Source organism: Urocitellus parryii, chromosome 5 (genome assembly GCF_045843805.1).
Source record: "Urocitellus parryii isolate mUroPar1 chromosome 5, mUroPar1.hap1, whole genome shotgun sequence".
Taxonomy (NCBI): Eukaryota; Metazoa; Chordata; class Mammalia; order Rodentia; family Sciuridae; genus Urocitellus; species Urocitellus parryii.
In genome coordinates this window covers 9,049,755-9,067,232 of record NC_135535.1, presented here as the reverse complement: position 1 = coordinate 9,067,232, position 17,478 = coordinate 9,049,755, and the positions used below count along the sequence as shown (strand labels likewise).

At 64.7% G+C, this 17,478-nt stretch overlaps 1 protein-coding gene across 1 annotated transcript in view; it reads left to right on the top strand.

Annotated features, from left to right (window-relative positions):
• The window catches only part of Cacna1i (calcium voltage-gated channel subunit alpha1 I), a 79,087-nt gene that overhangs the window by 31,062 nt on the left and 30,547 nt on the right, over window positions 1-17,478 (top strand). The window contains exons 5-8 of the mRNA XM_026405913.2: window positions 7,518-7,677; window positions 11,426-11,741; window positions 12,999-13,091; window positions 15,408-15,720. Of these exons, the coding sequence (XP_026261698.2) occupies window positions 7,518-7,677; window positions 11,426-11,741; window positions 12,999-13,091; window positions 15,408-15,720 (882 nt within the window). The remainder of the gene's footprint in view (window positions 1-7,517; window positions 7,678-11,425; window positions 11,742-12,998; window positions 13,092-15,407; window positions 15,721-17,478) is intronic.

Here is a 17,478-nt window from a genome sequence, read left to right as displayed (position 1 = left end):
TTGCTCTGGGGAGGCCAGGGAGGGACATTGGGCAGCTGCTGGGGGCAGGGAGCTGTGGTGGCCAGCTTCACTCCATCCTCTCAGCCCTGACCAACACTAGAAGGCTCTTTAAAGGCCCAGAGACGGCTATGATCCGCTGGGGTCACACAGCAGATCGGTGGCTGGCGCCAGTTTCTCAGCGGTGCTCTTGTCCTGGGTTCCCCACCTGCCTGTGATGGGAAATGGGCTCAAGGGCCGACTTCATCATCCTGGCACCCAGACCTGTGCCTGGTGGCTCAAGGGAACCCCCCAAACACATGTAAAATGCATGTACTCCACAAACATGGAGCATCTGTCCCTGCTGGAAGCTGGTAGGGAGCAGCCAGGGATCAGCCAGGTGGCCAGGGAGCTGGGGGACGTGGGAGGCGGGTGGGGGCGCCCGCCCTGCAGGAGGCTGGGTGTGGGGCAGGGAGAGGGGCTTGAGGCTGGAGAGGACGGGACGGTGTGGCAGCCTTGGTGCCCAAGGGTGATGGAGCCAGAGAAGGGGTCAGGGAGGGAGTGTCAGAGATGCCCCCGGCAGGGGGTGTGGGTCAGCTGGACACAAGGGGCGGCTGGGGCTGGCGGGTTGAGGAGGGGGAGGTGCGCCTGCGCCCAGTTCAGGTCCAGGAGCGTCTGGCCTGGGCCACTGGGGGGGCACCCCAGCGGGGGCCACATCTCTCCTGGGCTCCACCCCAGAGCTCCCCACTTCTGAGGGAGGCAGAGGCGGCCACGTCCTGCCCCCGTCCTGCCCCTGGCCAGGGAGGCCACAGTTGTGGTCACCTGGCGGAGGTGCCTGTGCTCATAGCAGGGCTCATCCGCCAGTGGCTTTGCAAGATCTTGAATCTACACCTCCCGCAGGTCTCCGGCGTGGGCAGGCGTGGCCAAGTGACATGGGGACGTTTCATAGTGGAAGGCCTGGGGGTACCGACCGCCGAGGCAGCGCTCACGCTTGCTGGTTTCTGTTTGTGTGTGGGTGTGAGGACCTGCGTGTGTCCATGGGAGGACACGTGCACCCGGGTGCCTGTGAGGGTGCGTGTGAGTGTGCCCGTGGGGGTGGCCATGAAGCGCGTGTGCACGTGTCCCCGGGTGTGACAGGAACATGGGTAGGCACCTGTGCCCGCCCTTCCTGGGCCCCCTGCCCCCTCTCGCCATGTGCATAGCTCATTAAGTGGCTCCTGGACTGTGGCTGTCACTCCGTGTCCCAGCGTTAGCCTGCCATTTCCTGGAGAAGGGCAGGGACGGTCCTGAGCCCAGCATTCCTGTGCTCCCAGAGGGCGCCAATTACAGAGGCTCTGCGCCAAGAAAGCCCGAGAGGGACCCAGCCTGTCCCCAGGGTCTCCTTCCTGCTAATGGCCCCCCCGGGAGGCCCTCGAATTCCGCCTCAGCTGAGCCCCCAGCACCGGGATCTGGGTAGGTGCCACCCTCCGTGTCCAAAGCGGGAGCAGGTTTGAGAAGCACCCAGGGGCCAGTGCCAAGGGACTTTAAGGAGAATCCATATTCATCATTTAACAGCGGAGCCCGCAGCTCATAGAGCACGTGGGGCCTCTGGAGGCCTCTGGTGCAGCTCTCTCATTCTCCTGGAGAGACCCCTGTCCCCAGGTGCCTGTCCCTTGCCCACAGTCACCAGGGAGTGAGTGACCTGGGGGAGGGGGCATGGGCTCCTTACACGTGCTTCTTGGAGGGATTTTGTGGATTTCCTCCCCCTCCCCCCCCCTCTTCCTTTCTCCTAAATGTGAAATTCTCAAGAACATCTCAAGTCCTGCCATCTGTCTCTAGGGTGGCATTGGCCCTGGGACACGTTCTTTTCCACAGTAGCCTGTAGTCCTCGGTTTTGCCACTAGATGGCAGGCTAGAGAGCTGGTATCAGGCAAATTGAGTGACAGGTTGTTAATTGCAAAGCAGTGGGGAGTGGGGTGGCTGCCTGCTCGGTAAAATTGCAGCAGAGGCTCCAGAGCCCCAACATGATTGACTGAGGTCCTTGGTGGGGGTCAGGGGATGTGAGTTCTGGCCTGTGCTCTGCCATAAGCCTGGGGTGCGACCTGGGCCTCAGTTTTGCTCCTTGCACGGGGCAGAAGGCACCGGGTTACCTGCATGTTTCTAGCCTGTGTAGGAGGAGCGGGGAGCTGGAAGTCAGGGTGCTCTTTACCGAATCAGTCGTGTAAAGCCAGTCCCCCGGGTCTGCCTCTGCAGCTTCTGTCCTGGGCCAGCCCTGAAGGATAAAAGGAAGGAGACGTAGAGGAGAAGGCTGGAGAGGGAGGAGGGATGAACTTTGAGGCAGGAGACTGGCTTCTGCTTCCTCACTGTGTGACCTTCCTCTGGCCTTGGCATGAGGGGGCTGTATTATCTCTAAATGGGGTCTCTTCTGGCAGCAGACCCCTCCAAGGGTGTGGAAGGCACTCCCAGGCCTGGGGCCGGGAGGGGGGCTGACCCTGCTGTGTGTGGCGGGGCAGTTCAGGCCCGGGAGCTGCAGGTCTGTTCCGCACCGTTGGCTGGTGCCGGGCCCTGGGTGGCCACGTGGAGGAAGGCGCTGGGGAGGGTTGGGGGTGTGGGGGTGTGGGGGCATCAGGATTGTCTTCCAGGGCTGGTTTTAGAAGAAGCTGACCAAGTGCACAGAAGGTCCCAGAGAGTGCCCCTGGTAGGTGACATGTGCACAGGTGGAGTAGAGGTGTCCCCTGGGAGCAGTGTGGCTGGGCGGGGGACACATGTCAGGAGAGGCAGGAGGAGGTTTTCACATCTGGGAATTTGATAACGATCATAAGTGCTTGGGACAAACCTGTCCCAGTGTCTAACAGGGGCTGAATCACTTTTCCTTCAAAACATGGTGATGCCCAGTTTATGGACGGGGACCCCGAGGCAGAAGGCAGGCAGAGCTGGGATCTGAGCCTGCCCTTACAAGATCCCAGGGCTCCTGACCTTTCTGTCATAGGCACTCAGTGCCCTCTTGACTGACAAGCGCCACAGGAGACACAGAGTTAAGGGCCCCTGTCCCTGTGTAGGGACACCTGGAGGGGACGCCAGGACCTCCCATCTGCCTGTAGCTTGTTCTGCTGCAGACCTCTGCAGCCTCTCCCTGCCAGGTGCAGGGTTCCCACGCTGCAGGGTCCTCGGGGTTGAGTCAGGGCCATGCAGGAGGCAGGAGAGTGCAGTGGTTAGGGCAGGAGGCCCCTGTCCTCATGCCCAGGCACATGCCTAGAGGGGTCACATCAGGCCAGCCATCCAAGGGAGGGACAAGGAGGGCCCAGGATTCCTTCTGGGGGAGCTTGATCTTGGCAGGATCTGGGAGGAAGAGGAGCGGCACATCTCATTATGGAGACGCGCCTTTACTTGAAGGCTCTGGGCACTAAGCCCTGCCACACCTTGGGCTTTAGGGCGTCTGCCCCAGCACCCCAGGGCTCCCAAAGGCCCGCGGCCTCCGCGGGGAAAAGAGAGGGAGGCTGGGGAGAAGGGGGAGGGGACCAGGGCTGGCTTCCTGGGCTGTTGCTTTCCTGGAGTGGACGGGGCAGGGCGGGGAGCATCTGGCCGGATACCTGGCGAGAGCCTGACTTGGGAACAGGAAATGAGCTGCAGCCAGGAAGTACTTAGTGTGGGCGGGGCAAAGGGAGCCGCCCTGGCTCAGGTTCTGAGTGGTTTCCACAAATCCTGAGGGCAGGACACCTGGAGGGGACGCCAGGACCTCTGGTTGATCCAAGGGGGCCACCAGGTGTGGCCCTGGGCCAAGTGTGGGGTCAGAAAGAGCCTCAGCCACAGCCCCTCCCTGCAGGCGGCACCTGACCTGGGGGCCACGGGGCTGGGACGAGCTGCCATGGGTGGGGGGAGGCACCAACGCAGACCCAGAGAGGATCCCAGAGGGGTGGGCAGGACATTGGCAGGATGAATAGGGATTGCTGGGCTGCAGCGGACAGGGACCTTCAGTGGGACCGGTGGGCCCGACCCCCAGGTGCCAGCTCCTCCAGCTCTGGGGACCTGAGGCCTCCTGGGTGGACAGATGGGGGTTCCCTGGCTGGGTGGGTTCAGAGGCCCCCCGCCAGCCCACGGGCTCTCTCCAGCTGGGCCAGGGCCAGCAGCTGTGACCTCGGCAGCCTGGCCGTCTGCTGCCTGGCCCGGCCTCCCCGGCGCCCGCTGTGCCCCTGATTAGTTGGCCTTGGCAGTGGCAGGCGCGGCAGACGGCCTCTCCTGCCTGCTCAGCGCCCTCCACTGACCCGGCCAGACCAGGCCTGGAGGCCACGGCACAGGCGTCCCCTCCTCTGTGTCCCCTCCCCGGCCACAGGCTGTGCCCCTGGTTGGCACATGCCCAGTGAGTTCTCCGTGAGCGGGCCTGGCAGAGGGGCCGTGCTGATCTGGGCTGACGGCTCCTGTCTGTGGAGAGCACCCGGGACCTGGAGGGGAGATGCTGTCAGGAAGGCACCTGTCACCTGCCACCCCCGCCCATTACCTGAGGGGCTGCCCTGCTGGCCGGGGTCCCCGGAGCAGAGGTCTGGTCTGGGTCCTTCCCCGGGTGGAGAGGGGCGCATCTCATGCATCTGCTGCTGTCATCTGCCCCAGCTCCCACGATGTAGAGGACAGTCCACTGGCCCCACCCCAGACTTGGGCCAATTCCCCCCCAGGCCCTGAGGTCTAATGAAGCGATGCCAGGTGCCCCCGACTCTGCATGTGCTGGGCCTGGAGGTGGCCCCGAGGCTGGGCTTCCCAGAGGGCCACCCCAGCCCGGACTAACCCCTGCGTGGGCAGTGGCATGGCAGCCACAGGACCCCTGCTGTGGGCAGAGTAGAGCAAGGTCTTGTGGGTAGAGTGGCTGGTGGCCCAGGGGAGGGCGGGGGCTGGTGTCCAGCCGGAACCACAGTGGCTGTGAGGCTGTGGGACGGGCCGTGAGCAGGGCGGGGCTGGTGGGATAAGGCTTTGAACTTTCCCGGGGTGACCTGCTGGCTTTAGGGGCTCTTCCATCAGAGGTGCCCCAGCTGGGCAGTGCTCCCGAGAGGCCGGCTGGATCGCACATGCCACTGTCCCCATCTGTCGATGAAGCCTTTTGGGCCCAGAGAGGGCCAGTTCTGGTCTTGGGGCCACCAGGTCTGGACTGGGACTCAGAACTCGTGTTCTAGGTCTGTGCCTGGGTGCCCAGCTGGACAGGGCTGCACCAGTGCCCAGGCCCCCCTGCCTTCTTGGCTGGGACCAGGCCCTCCCCATGCTCTCCTGGTGGCTCTCCTGGTGGCCTGCAGCCTGGCCCTTCCAGATCGCCTGATCCCTGCTAAGCCCCTGCTGAGAGGGAGACAGGACTAGAGGGGACTGGAGGCCTTCCTGACCAGCCCGGGGTGGGCACCTGGAAGACTGCCTGGAGGAGGAGGGTTTGGCTGGGAAGGTGGAGGGAGTTAGGAAGGACAGCCCGAGGGTGACATCCCGGTGGTTTGCCTGTGCTGGGTGCCGTGTCCCTGTGGATCCGTGCTCTCCCCGTCTGTGGGCTCTGGTCCTGTCCTGCCTCTCCCTGTGCTGTCCCCCTCTGTTCTTTGTGCCCATTTTCCCGTCCCTCTGGGTCCACTGTCTCTCTCTCTCCCTTCTCTGTTCCCCTCTCCCCTCTCTCCTGCCTGCGCTGCCTCGTGTGCCCAGGGCCAGGGGAGCGAGGGCAGAGTGGCGCCGGCTGGCCCGTCCTGCCTAATTGCTTGACCCAGGACATAGAGAGCGAGACCCTGCGTCCCTCGGGCTCTTCCCCGGCCCCCTCTCCCAGCTCCTGCCGGGGCCCTGATCAGCTCACTGTGCCTCTGCCCTGTGGCCCGGGACCCTGGGCGCGTGTTCGGAGCCTTTCAGAAGTCCGCGTCCTGGGCGACAGGAGCTGCGACTAATTGAGCAACCAAGGCCAACCCAGGGGCAGCCAAGGGGGCTGCGCTGAGCTGCGGCTCCCCGTGTCGCTGGTCCAGCCTCTGCCAGGCCTCCAGCACTGCCCTGGCCTCGCCCAGAGCCGACCAAGGGCTGGGCCTCTGGGGACAGCCATGACGGACATGGCCTCCTGCCCGTCACCCGCGGGTCCCGCCTCCTCAGAGCCCTCTGCCGTGGCCCCAGCGGTCTCCTGCTTGGTCCTCAGGGCCACACGGCCGGGCCTTGGCCACCCGTCCCTCGGCGTGGCAGGCTCCTCCAGTGCCCAGCCTCTGCACGCATGTGTCCTCGGGTCTCCTTGCCCAGCACTGGGGTCCCCGTCCCCTGCTGCCAGGCTGGATGGCTGAGGCGGGTTCAAGATGGGCTTTGTGTTCAGCTGTGGGCTCCCTGGGCCCAGCCCTGTGCCTGGCTCTCAGCTGGCACTAACTAGGTGCTTGGTGAGTGACCGTGGGCACGAGTGAGCCAGTGAGGCACCAGAGGGCCGGCCATTGGCTTCTCCAGGGCAGCCGGCCATCTGCGGGGTCCCGCGGGGCCTGTTTTCTTGCTGTGGTTCGGGGGCCACAGGGAGGTGGGGCCTGGGGACCCCCTGGTGCCCTCGGTGGGTGAGGCCGCCTGCTGGGGAGCCCCTGCCTTTCCTGAGGAGGCTGACCTAGTTTGGCGGGGAGGCGAGCTGGGGGTGGGCACTAGTTATTGATTAGAAATCGCTCCACACACAGTTTGTGATGCAAATCCCAGATAATTATCCTTGTTAATAACCACCTCGCACCAGCCCTGGAATAACAGACCCCGGCAGGGCCGCTGCCCCCACCGCGGTCTCCCAGCCCTCCACACTCTTCCCGCGATGCTGCTCGGCCTCTGCGATTCAACAGCATTCAGCAAATGTTAGCTGAGACCGTCTCCCGGGCCAGGACCTGCTGGCTCTAGGAACACTGAGGTGGCTCAGACACAGGCTCTGTCCCTTAGGAGCTCACAGCTCAGCAGATGAGACAGGATGGTGAAAAGGAAGCTATGCCAGGCCGCGCGGGTGTGGGTGCCCATGGAGAGGCCCCGCTTGTGCAGCGTGCAACCTGCACAGATGTGCATGGCAGCCGGGGCGAGGTGACAGGTGCTGAGGTTGCCTAGAGCAGAAGAGAGAGGGATGAGCTCTACCTGGGAGGGGGTGAGGAAGGGCCGGGGAAGCGGCCAGAAAGGGCATTTTTCGGGCTGTGGTGGTTGAATGGGAGTCTGCCGGGGTGTCCCAGGAAGAGGACAGAGCGTGGGTGAGACAGTGGGTTCTGGAAGGAGGGCAGGACCTGGTGTCCATCAGACCCTGCTGTTAGCTGAGTGGCCCAGGCAAGTGACTCCTGGTCTCTGACCCTCGCCTTGGCTTCCCGCGTGAAGAGGCGGGATCCTCAACCTCTCAGGGTCACGGAGACTGGAGATCCCGCTTGGGCCAGCCCTGGGGGGTGCGCACAGTGTGTCCACATCTCGCGTGAGTGCGGCAGGGCCCGGAGCCGTTCTCCTGGCTTTCTGGGTAGAGGGGCACACGTGCAGGCCGGGTGCCCTGGACGCCTGGGCAGTGTGTCCCCGTCCCCTGCTCCTGTCCTCCCTGGACCTCGGCTCCCGCCGACGCGCCCCCCGCCTGCCCTTCCTTCCAGGCATGCGGATCCTGGTGAACCTGCTGCTGGACACGCTGCCCATGCTGGGGAACGTCCTCCTGCTCTGCTTCTTCGTCTTCTTCATCTTCGGCATCATCGGGGTGCAGCTGTGGGCGGGGCTGCTGCGCAACCGCTGCTTCCTGGAGGAGAACTTCACCATGTGAGTGGGGCCTCGCCCGCGGGCGCCACAGGTCCCCAGGCAGGAGGAGGGAGGGCAGGACGGCGCAGAAGCAGCTCCCAGGCTGCAGCCAGTCAGTCAGAAAAACCAATTGTGTCGCTCCTACTGTGCGCTAGACGCGGGAGCCCAGAACAGGAGAGCCTTCTTCTCCCTTCTCTCCCTGGACACGGCCCAGCGGTGGCTCTTTGTCCTGCTGAGATGGGTCCTGCCCTGGGGAGCACCAGGCTGGGCGCGGATCCTGAACGTCTCTGCTGAGTGACGCTCCCGGGCCAAGGGCCTGTTGGGGGTGTGGGGACCCAGCGTGGGGGTGGCTGAGCTTCTTCTCTCTGTCCCTGTCCCGTGGATCTGGAGGCCAGTGTCGCTGCAGGGAGCGCTGGGCCCCCTGGGTAGGCAGGGCAGGGCCGCCTCGTGGGGAGGGGTCCTGCGTGGGGCTGGGGGTTGCATGAATGTCCACCTGAGCTGTGGCTGGGGCTGTCGGGGAGGGGACGGGGTGGCAGCCGCTTCTCCTGGCCTGGCCTTCAAGGACAGAGAGTGGCGGGCAGGAGCTTCGGCTTTGGGGGTTCAGGGTGAAGCCCCGCTCCTCTGTCCCTCTGCCCCACGTGGACCGTCCCTGGTCATCCCCTTATCCAGGCTCCGCCGCGTGGGGCCTCCTCCTGGGCTGGCTCCCTTTCTTGGTCTGGGCAGGGGAGGCCTGGAGGACGCTCTCTAGGAGACCAGGGGCTTCTGCTGGTTCCTCTCCTCCTGGGGCCTGGGGCGGCTTGGGGGTGCCCCCAGCTGACGGCTCAATGTGCCTCCAGCCCGGCAGGACGGCGGGGACCAGGACAGCGGCTCCTCCTGCCATGCGTCTTCCCGCCTGGTCCCTGCACGTCCCCTCCCCGTGGTCAGGCCTGACCCTGTCGGGTGGCCCCAGCCCGGAGCTGGCTGCCGTGACGGGGGGGGGGGAGGGGACATGGGGACATGGGGGACCTGGGGCCGGGCGCTCATCATCTGCTTGGCCTCTGGGAGCCTCCGTCCAGTTCCCAACGTGCAGGTGACATGAGGCCTGGAGAGGGAAGGGACGTGGCCAGGGCCACACAGCAAGGCTCCCTCCAAGCACTGGCCCCTGTGTGGGTGTCCGGACGTGGCCCACCATCAGCCCCTTCCAGCGGCCAGGCCCTGTGCGGGGCCTCGGGCTGTGGAGGACTTCACCCGGCCTCCGTTCTGGGCGAGTGCGCGGCCAGCAGTGGGCTCTGGGCTGTGGCAGAGGGAGCCGGGTCCGAGGCCAGCGCAGGGCAGGCCTCTCCAGTCTGAGGACGGGAGGCCGAGGGGCTCTTGGAAAGACGGAGGTGTCTCCTGGCAGGTGGGGGGCTGGGGTGGTGTGGGGCGAGGCGCATGACGCCTGGCCTTTGGGGTCAAATTCTGCCAAGGCCACTTGCTAGCCTTGTGACTCTGGGAGCAAGTGGCCAAACTTCCGTGCCTCAGTTTCCCCACCGTGGGGTGCTGTGAGGGTGACCCAGCCACAGGGCACCGGGCAGCACCGTGGGCAGCTGAGTGTGGCCCGGGCAGCTGGGGGTGTCCTTGTGTCCCCCACTGGCCTGGAAGTTCCTGGGGGTGGGCGTTGTCACTCGTAGGGCAGGCGCTGAGATGGCACCTGGAATCCCAGGGGCCCAGAGGGTGACCCTGGGGTGACGCAGGTTGAGACATCTGGTATTTACAGGGGCCTCAGTACATGCTGGGCACTACTCTCAGCAGGGTGCTGTGAGGGAAGTATGTTATCATCTTCATTTCACACTTGGCTCAGAGAGGTGAGGTCACTTGCCCGAGGGCACACAGCATATAAGTTGGAGTCAGCCAGCAGAGGCTGTGGGTAACCTCAGAGGAGGGGTGGGAGGCATGGCTGAGCTGCAGTGGGAGAAGGAGGTCTGGATGGTGGCCACGGGGACAGGCCTGGGCTGCCTGGTGCTGTGTGAGAGGCTGGTCATCTGAGCTGGGGTCTGGACACAGGTGCAGCTGCCTCAGCTTCCCTGGGCTGAGGCAGTGGTGCTGGCAGAGAGCTCCGAGGGGATGCCTCAGGTGAGAGTCGGGGGCCAGGGAGGGCAGGGACCCGCCAGGCGGGCCCTGTGTCCAGTTCTAGTGAGCCCTCCCCACCCTGCACTCAGACCCAGGGCCTCCACCTTCTGGGTGGATCCATGGTGGCCGTGACTCTCAGAACCTCTGCTGACAGGTTTTCAAGAGTGACTAATGCTCAAAAGGAGAGCCCAGGCTGGAGTAAAATATCTGCAGTCCATGTGTCCACCAGGGGCTCAACTCTGCAGAATCTGTGGAGTCACGACAGGCGCCAATGATCAGATCTAAAAATGGCCCCTAGAGCTCAGCAGAAACTTCACAAGGGGCAGGCACGCGGCCGATGGATGTGGAAGGGCGTTCACTGCTGTCCTTCAGGGGCAACGCATACTCAAACCACAGATCCCGTGACCCCCCGCTAGACGGCTAAGCTCAGGGCTGGCGGTGCCCAGTGCCACCGGCCGTTGGCGCCCTGGACGCCCACACTCTGCTGGTGGAGACTCTGTGCAGCTCTGCGGAAGGGCAGAGCCCGGTGCAGCCTCAGCCGGCAACTCCGCCCCTGAGCATTTGCTCAAAAGAAAGGGCGGCTTAGATCCACCGAGGACGTGGGCAGGAATATTTATAAGGCACAAGAGCCCCAAACCCAGGAGCGACCCAAATGCATAGTTGCATAAATTAGTAGCCGCACAGTCACTCAGTGGATTCACTCCCAGAAACGAGGGTGAAGGCACTGCTTTCCCACTCTCTGGCCCTGTCTCTCGATGGGCAGCGTCTCTTTGTTCAAGAGTGACATCCAGTTCTCCGGCATTCTTTAGCCTTGCCCTGTGTCCTAGCCCAAGGTCCCGAAGCCCATTCTCCCTGGCTGCTTTTAGAAGCTGCCCCTTTAAATCTTCCGTCTCCAGTGGCTTTGTGTCCGCTGGGTGGCTGGGGGGACATCAAGATGTGCTGGTGCACTTAATGGGCCTTTGGTTGTCCTAGGACCGATCACTGAAAGGTCCAGCTGTCCCCAGCGATGCCTTCTTAGAGTCGGTGACAGGATGCAGTGGGTGGGGTGTCATCTGTTGACTGTTGCCAAATGGCCCCGCCAGGGTCGTGTGGTCTGCACACCACTGACAGTGCACACGCGTGTGTGCTCACACTTGCAGCATCCTCGGTCCTGACGGGCCGTGCGGTGGGTGCGGGTGATCTCGAGGTGGTTCTTCTTGGCGCTGCGGCCTCTGGTCCCGTCAGGACTCACAGTGTGCAGGTGGAGTTCATTGCCGTCTTAGGACGGTTTCCCTCCATTGTCCTGCCAACCCCGCCTTGGTGTGCTCCCACTGGGTGACCCCGGGCTGCTGGCAGGTCCACGGAGAAGAGCAGGCCAGGACCCCATGGGCTTGGGGGGACTAGGCCTTAGCCCCATGGGCTCTGTGTCAATTCTGGTCCCCGAATCCAGAGCAGAGGAGGGGCTGGTGCAGGGGCACAGAGGTGAACTACCCTTGTCTGCTGCCCCAGCAGCCCTAATGGAGGTCTATGCTAGGCACGGTGAGGTGGCAGGGAGTCGGGGACAGTTCCCCAGGGGAGGGGACGCTCTCAGGGGATTACAGTGGGACTGAGGGCCAGCCTGCCCCGGTGTGGCCTTCCCTTTCCTGTCCTCCGGGCAGTGACCCCTCCCCTCCCTCCTTTGACCCGCCCTCACTGTGGACAGACAAGGGGACGTGGCCCTGCCCCCCTACTACCAGCCAGAGGAAGACGACGAGATGCCCTTCATCTGCTCCCTGTCGGGGGACAATGGCATCATGGGCTGCCACGAGATCCCCCCGCTCAAGGAGCAGGGCCGCGAGTGCTGCCTGTCCAAGGACGACGTCTCCGACTTCGGGGCCGGGCGCCCGGACCTCAACGCCAGCGGGCTGTGCGTCAACTGGAACCGCTACTACAACGTGTGCCGCACGGGCAGCGCCAACCCCCACAAGGGCGCCATCAACTTCGACAACATCGGTTACGCCTGGATCGTCATCTTCCAGGTGAGGTCCTCAGGCCCGCGGCCACCGGAGCCGCTCCACCCAGCAGGTGTCTGCCGCCCGGTCTCCCTGGAACCTGCCCGGCCTGCGGGCACCACAGGTGCCATTGTGCCCGTCTCACAGGCAGACAGACTGACAAATGGCCAGATGGGGACTGGCCCGGCCGCCTGCAGAGTCTGTGCCCTGTGCAGTCCCAGGTTCTGGAGGCAGAGGTGCCGGGTGGGAGGTCCCCACAGAGGGCAGGCAGGACGCCAGTCCTTGGAGGACTGGCCAAGGCGCGCAGTGTCCCCTGGGGTGCGTGGGAGGAAGGACACCTGGTGGGGTGACAGCAGAGATCAGCTTGTCCCGTGTCAGTGGAAGCCATGTCCCATCTTGTGACCCAGTGCACACACCTGCCCTCCCAAAGCCGCGGTAGCCTGCCTGGGTGGCACGGTTGGCCCCGACTGACCCCGTGCCTGTCCTCTGCAGAGGGTGTTGCGGGGTTTGTTTGTGGAATGGGGCTGAAGGACCTTGGAGAGCTGCTCAACCTCTCTGTGCCTCGGTTCCTTGTCTTGATAATGGTCTGACCCCAGGCCCCTCATGCTGGGTACTGGGAACAGGCCAGGTGACGGGCAGGAGGAGCCCACGCTCCGTGGGTGCTCAGTCAAGACTCAGCTCCCGCTGTCCTCAGGCGGGATGTGGCCGGCGCGGGCAGAGCAGGGAAGCCTGTAGCCATGAGGAGCAGGAGCAGGGGGCCGGGAATTCAGAGCTGCGGGCCGTGTTTTGGGGCCGTGTCTGGGCTTTGCCAGGGACAGTCACACCCCAGAGCTGCCCCTCTCCCTCTCTGGGAAGACGTCGGGTGGGGCAGGGGAGACAGTCCCACCAGCCTCGTCCAGTGCACACACTGGGCTCCAGTGAGCCTCACCCGAGCCGTGCCCGAGGGCCTCTGCCATCCCCGGGTACGAGGAAGCAGCTGAGGCCCCGGGTGGGCCATAGCCCAGTGACGAGGTAGAGCTGGGACCCCTGGGCTCCTGCTTCCCAGCCCGCCTGCCCTGGCACGGCAGCCAGAAAACGGGTGAGGTCTAGAGTGAGCGGGACCAGGATTGAAGTCCCGGCTCTAGTACTGCCTAGCTGTTTGACGTTGGGCAAGTGTCCTCACCTCTCTGAACCACCGTTTCCTGGTCTGTATCGCATGGATGGAGAGGCTGCCCTACGAGGGCGGCGTGTGCGCGTCCTGGTGCACATGAGGCTCTCCCCTCTCGCCCTCGGTGCCGGCTGCAGGTGATCACCCTGGAAGGCTGGGTGGAGATCATGTACTACGTGATGGACGCCCACTCCTTCTACAACTTCATCTACTTCATCCTGCTGATCATAGTAAGTGTCGGGAGCCGGGGCTGCTGGGCTGGCTCAGGACGCTCAGACCAGGGGAAGGGGACCGGAGGAGGGGGAGGCAGCAGGAGGGGCTATTTTTAAACGCGGCTGACTGGGGTGATTGACAGGCGGTCAGGGGCGGCTGCTGGAAGCATCTGTCACTTCTGAGGGCCTTTGTTTCTCACTCCTGGGCGTTGGACCCACCGTGGCTCCTGCTTGGCTTCTCCGCCATGTGTCTCTGGGAACACATCCTTCTCATGACCTTAGCTGTAGGTGTGGCCCCAGGATGGTGCTTTTCAAGGGCCCTGGCTTGTCCCTGTTTTCCTGGGACAGGAAGACACAATCTCCAAAACCAAAGTGTGGGGCCACTAGCAGAGCCAGGTTTGGAAAGAGGCGCATGATCCTGGTGGCCTGCTGGGGAGGGCCCTCCGCCTCTCAGGCAGCCCTGCCCCCTGGGCTGACCAGGAGACGAGGCTCTGTCGGCCCTCGTAGGCTGGCCCTTCTGCCTGTCCCCACAGTGTCCCCAGAGCAGGCTCGTCCACCTGTCATGCCTGACTACAGCTTCAACCACGGCACAGTCCCCAAAATGTCAAGGTGATTTCACTCCCGGGAGGTGCTGCTCACTCCCCGCCACTGTGGGGCCGGTCCTCTGGCCTCTTGGTGGTGGGAGGGGGCATGCTTGGCCCGCTGGGGCACCCCCATCCTGAGCTGGGGGTCAGGGCGCTGGCAAGTGACCCAAGAGGCACCTGCTCCTGGCTTAGCTGCAGTGCTATGCTGGGGAGGCCGGGGCCTTGGACCCAGGAGACCAGCCACACAAGAGAAAGGGGCCCGGCCTGGTCAGCGCTGCTGTCCACTCACCAGAACAATCAGGAAGGCCCACCCCCACCAGGCCGGAGCCCAGTCTGGGGGGAGTCTCCTGGCCTATCTCTTGGGTGCCGTGGTGGAGGGAAGCCCCGGGGCCCACCCCCACCCAGGGGAGGCTGGGGACGTGGGAGGGTCCCTGAAGGAGGTGCCAGGATTGAGCCTTAAAGGCCTGGGGTGTCGGGCAGGGGAGAGCCTCTGGATGGGAGCCTTGCGGGAGGAGCGCCATGGAGCTCGGGCGGTAGAGGAGCCGGAGTTCCCGAGGGGCTGGAGAAGCTGCCCTCTGCTCCTCCGGGGGAGCCAGGGTGGCCCTCGAGCCACTTTATGAAGTCGGCATGTGACAGCACTTAGCTCCTGGGTCTGGGAAGGCAGAGCCCCAAACCTGCAAACCCCGCACACAGCAGGTGCTCAATAAGTGTGCCCTGCTGCTCTTGCTGCTGCTGTGGAGGGGCCCCAGGTGGTCCCGTCCCAGGGTCGAGCAAGCTGGCAGGGGCCGAGTGTTTTGAGGCACGTGGAGGGTGCAGAGGGCAGAGCTGGACAGACACACCGACGTTCACCCTCGTGCCTGGCCACGCAGGGGCATGAGCTTCGATTCTGAATCCCTGGCCTGGGCCGCGCAGCTGGAGAGGGCTCCTCGCCCCAGACAGTCCCCGTCATGCTGAAGTGGAGGAGGCACAGGCCAGGCTCTGGCCCTTCTGGCCAGTGGCAGCTGGGCTCATTCAGAAGTTTGCAATGTCGGGGGGGGCTGCACCCCCAAAAGCACGGGACACTGCTTGTGCCCAGGATGGCCCCTGAGGGGCGGGGCCTTAGTGCTAGCCGGCAGCCTCTCCCCAACTGTCCCTTCAGGCACAAAGAAAGCCAAAGTCCCGGCTGGAGGGTAGGACTCAGGGCCCAAGTGGTCCAAGATGGGCCACAGCCTCCCTCCCTGGCCTCAATGCCAGCGTGGGGGGTGGCCGGGGCCTCGGGCCTGAGCATGGCCTGGCTTGGAGTGGGCCCGTGGGGCCTGGAGAGCAGCCTGGGCCACGCCTTCGCCTGGAGCAAGGCCTCAGCGTCTTTTCCTGTCCCCATCTGTGTCTGTGCCTCTGTCTCTCTGGGACCCTCCACCCTCCCCTGCTCCTCTCTGTCCCTGTCTCTTCCCCCAACCCGGTGTCACCCATGCCCCAATCCTCCTGAGCCTGTGTCACTCTCTCCTGTGTCCCCCTTGTCCTTGCTCTCTGCTGGCCCCCTGCCGTCCTCCCCCCTCTGTGGGTGTCTCCGGTCTGTCCCCATCCTCCTCCTCTCTCCACTCTGGCTCCTGTCTCCCCGTCTCCATCTCTGTCTCGGGGTCTCCCTGACTCTCTTCTCCCTCTCTCTGTCTCTCTCCCTGTGTCCTCCTGCTGGCCCCTTCTCCACCTCCGCCTCCCCTCCCCCACCGTCCCCTCTGTCCCCGTCCCTGTCCTCTCCTCCCGTTGGTCACAGGTGGGCTCCTTCTTCATGATCAACCTGTGCCTCGTTGTCATAGCGACCCAGTTCTCGGAGACCAAGCAGCGGGAGCACCGGCTGATGCTGGAGCAGCGGCAGCGCTACCTGTCCTCCAGCACGGTGGCCAGCTACGCCGAGCCCGGCGACTGCTACGAGGAGATCTTCCAGTACGTCTGCCACATCCTGCGCAAGGCCAAGCGTCGCACCCTGGGCCTCTACCAGGCCCTGCAGAGCCGGCGCCAGGCCCTGGGCCCAGGGGCACCTGCCCCTGCCAGGCCCGGGCCCCACGCCAAGGACCCCAGGCACTGCAGTAAGTGGCCCTGACACGCGGCGGTGGGTGTGCCGCCACCTGGGGACTCGCTGCTGCTGATGGGTCCCACCTCCCCAGCCCGAGAGAGGTGTCCCCAGGCTCGGGCCGGGTCTTCATTTCAGGGTCAAGCATTTATTTCCCCTGCGGCCAGGAGCTCCAGGCGCACCTGCCCGGGCCTCCCTCGCTCACCCAGGGGCTCAGCCCAGCCCTGGGGGACTCCCCTGGGAGACCTGGGCCCTGCCCCGGGAGCCGCGCTGGGCCGAGGGGAACGTGATCTGGCCTCAGTCTTGTAGGTCCCCACCCACCAGCCTCCTGTAGCTGTCCCCAGCTACCATTGTGGCTGAGCTGTGAGTTCTGGCACCTGGCACCCAGGTCTGGCAAGGCAGGGACATGGGCCACCCTGTTCTGCCCCTGCTGGGGCCATGTCTCCTGCCAAGGGCTGCCGGGTAGTTTGTGGGAAAGGGGCCCCTCACCTGAACCCTGAGAGCGGACACGGTCCCCAGAAGGCGGCAGACTGGGAAATAGTACCCTGGTTTTCAGATGGGAAAAATAAAGTCCAAGGAGATGAGGGAGTCACTTCAGTGGCCCTGGGTGTCACCCAGTCACATGGAGTGTTGGTTACCCGGGGCCTTGCTAAGTGTCCACCTCCAGCTGTGAACACCCCAGTCCCAGGCGGAGGCCGGCAGGGAGGGGAGGGCCCAGCTCTGTCCCCTTTCCTCCCAGCTGGGTGCTGAGCAGTTGGCAGGCCCCGGAACTGTCACCGGAGCAGCGGGGGAGGAGTGTGCCATGTGCTGTTCCCTGTGTGACCCCGACCATGGGGTGGGGTGGGGTTAGCCGGCCTCGGCTCCTGGTGGCCACGAGGTCAGCACCCAGGCCCCGCCCTGGGAGGCCGGAGGCGGGCAGGACAATGCTCCCTCGGAGCTATGCCCCCCGCCCCCAGGATGCCAGCCGTCCGTGGGCTGGCCCGGCCTGCAGACAGGGGAGCTGGGGTCTGGGCAGGGCTGGCACCCGCCTGCTGGAGGACACGGGGAGGGCGTTTACCCCCAGGCCTTCCTGCGGCTGCCGCCCTCCCCCTGAGCTTGGGGCGGGGGGGTCCTTCTAGAGGGGCTGCGGCTGTGCCTGGGCCTGCGGCTGTGCCTGGGCCTGCAGACCTCCCCCCAGGTGTCCGGGGCTGGGAAGGGCTTTGGCCTGCCCTGTGGAGCTGGGGTGGGTGGTGCTGGGCCCCCGGCTCCAGAGCCAGGGAGCTGACCCCGGGCTCTGTCCAGGGCTGGGAAGCACTTGGAGGCAAGTGCGAGACGAAGGGCAGCTGTCACGTGTCACAGGCTTCGCCTTCCCTTCATTGTTGCCTTTTTTTCTTACAAGAGCAAAACATGATTATTCTAGAAAAATAGAGAAAAACCAGCCAGAGGGAGGCCTCTCTGCCGCTGCTCAGGTTCTCCTGGGGCATGAAGGGCCTGTGAGCCGTGGCCCCTGCGGCCCTTCCTGCCTGTCCCCACCCAGCCCTGACTCTCCTGGGCCAGGGTGTCGGGGTGTCCGGGGGCTTGCAGAGTGAGCCTGCCCGGCCCCAGGCTCCGTCTTCTCCCTCCCCGGGAGACACAGGCGGAGAGCTGAGGAACACCTCGGCCACCTAGGTTGTCCCCTCTCCACACAGACTCTTTCATAGTCACACCCAGTCCCCCTGGCTGTGACCAGGACCTGGGAGGGTCTGTTAAGTGACTGGCCCAGCACCAAGGGCAGAAGTGACCAATAGCAGGGACA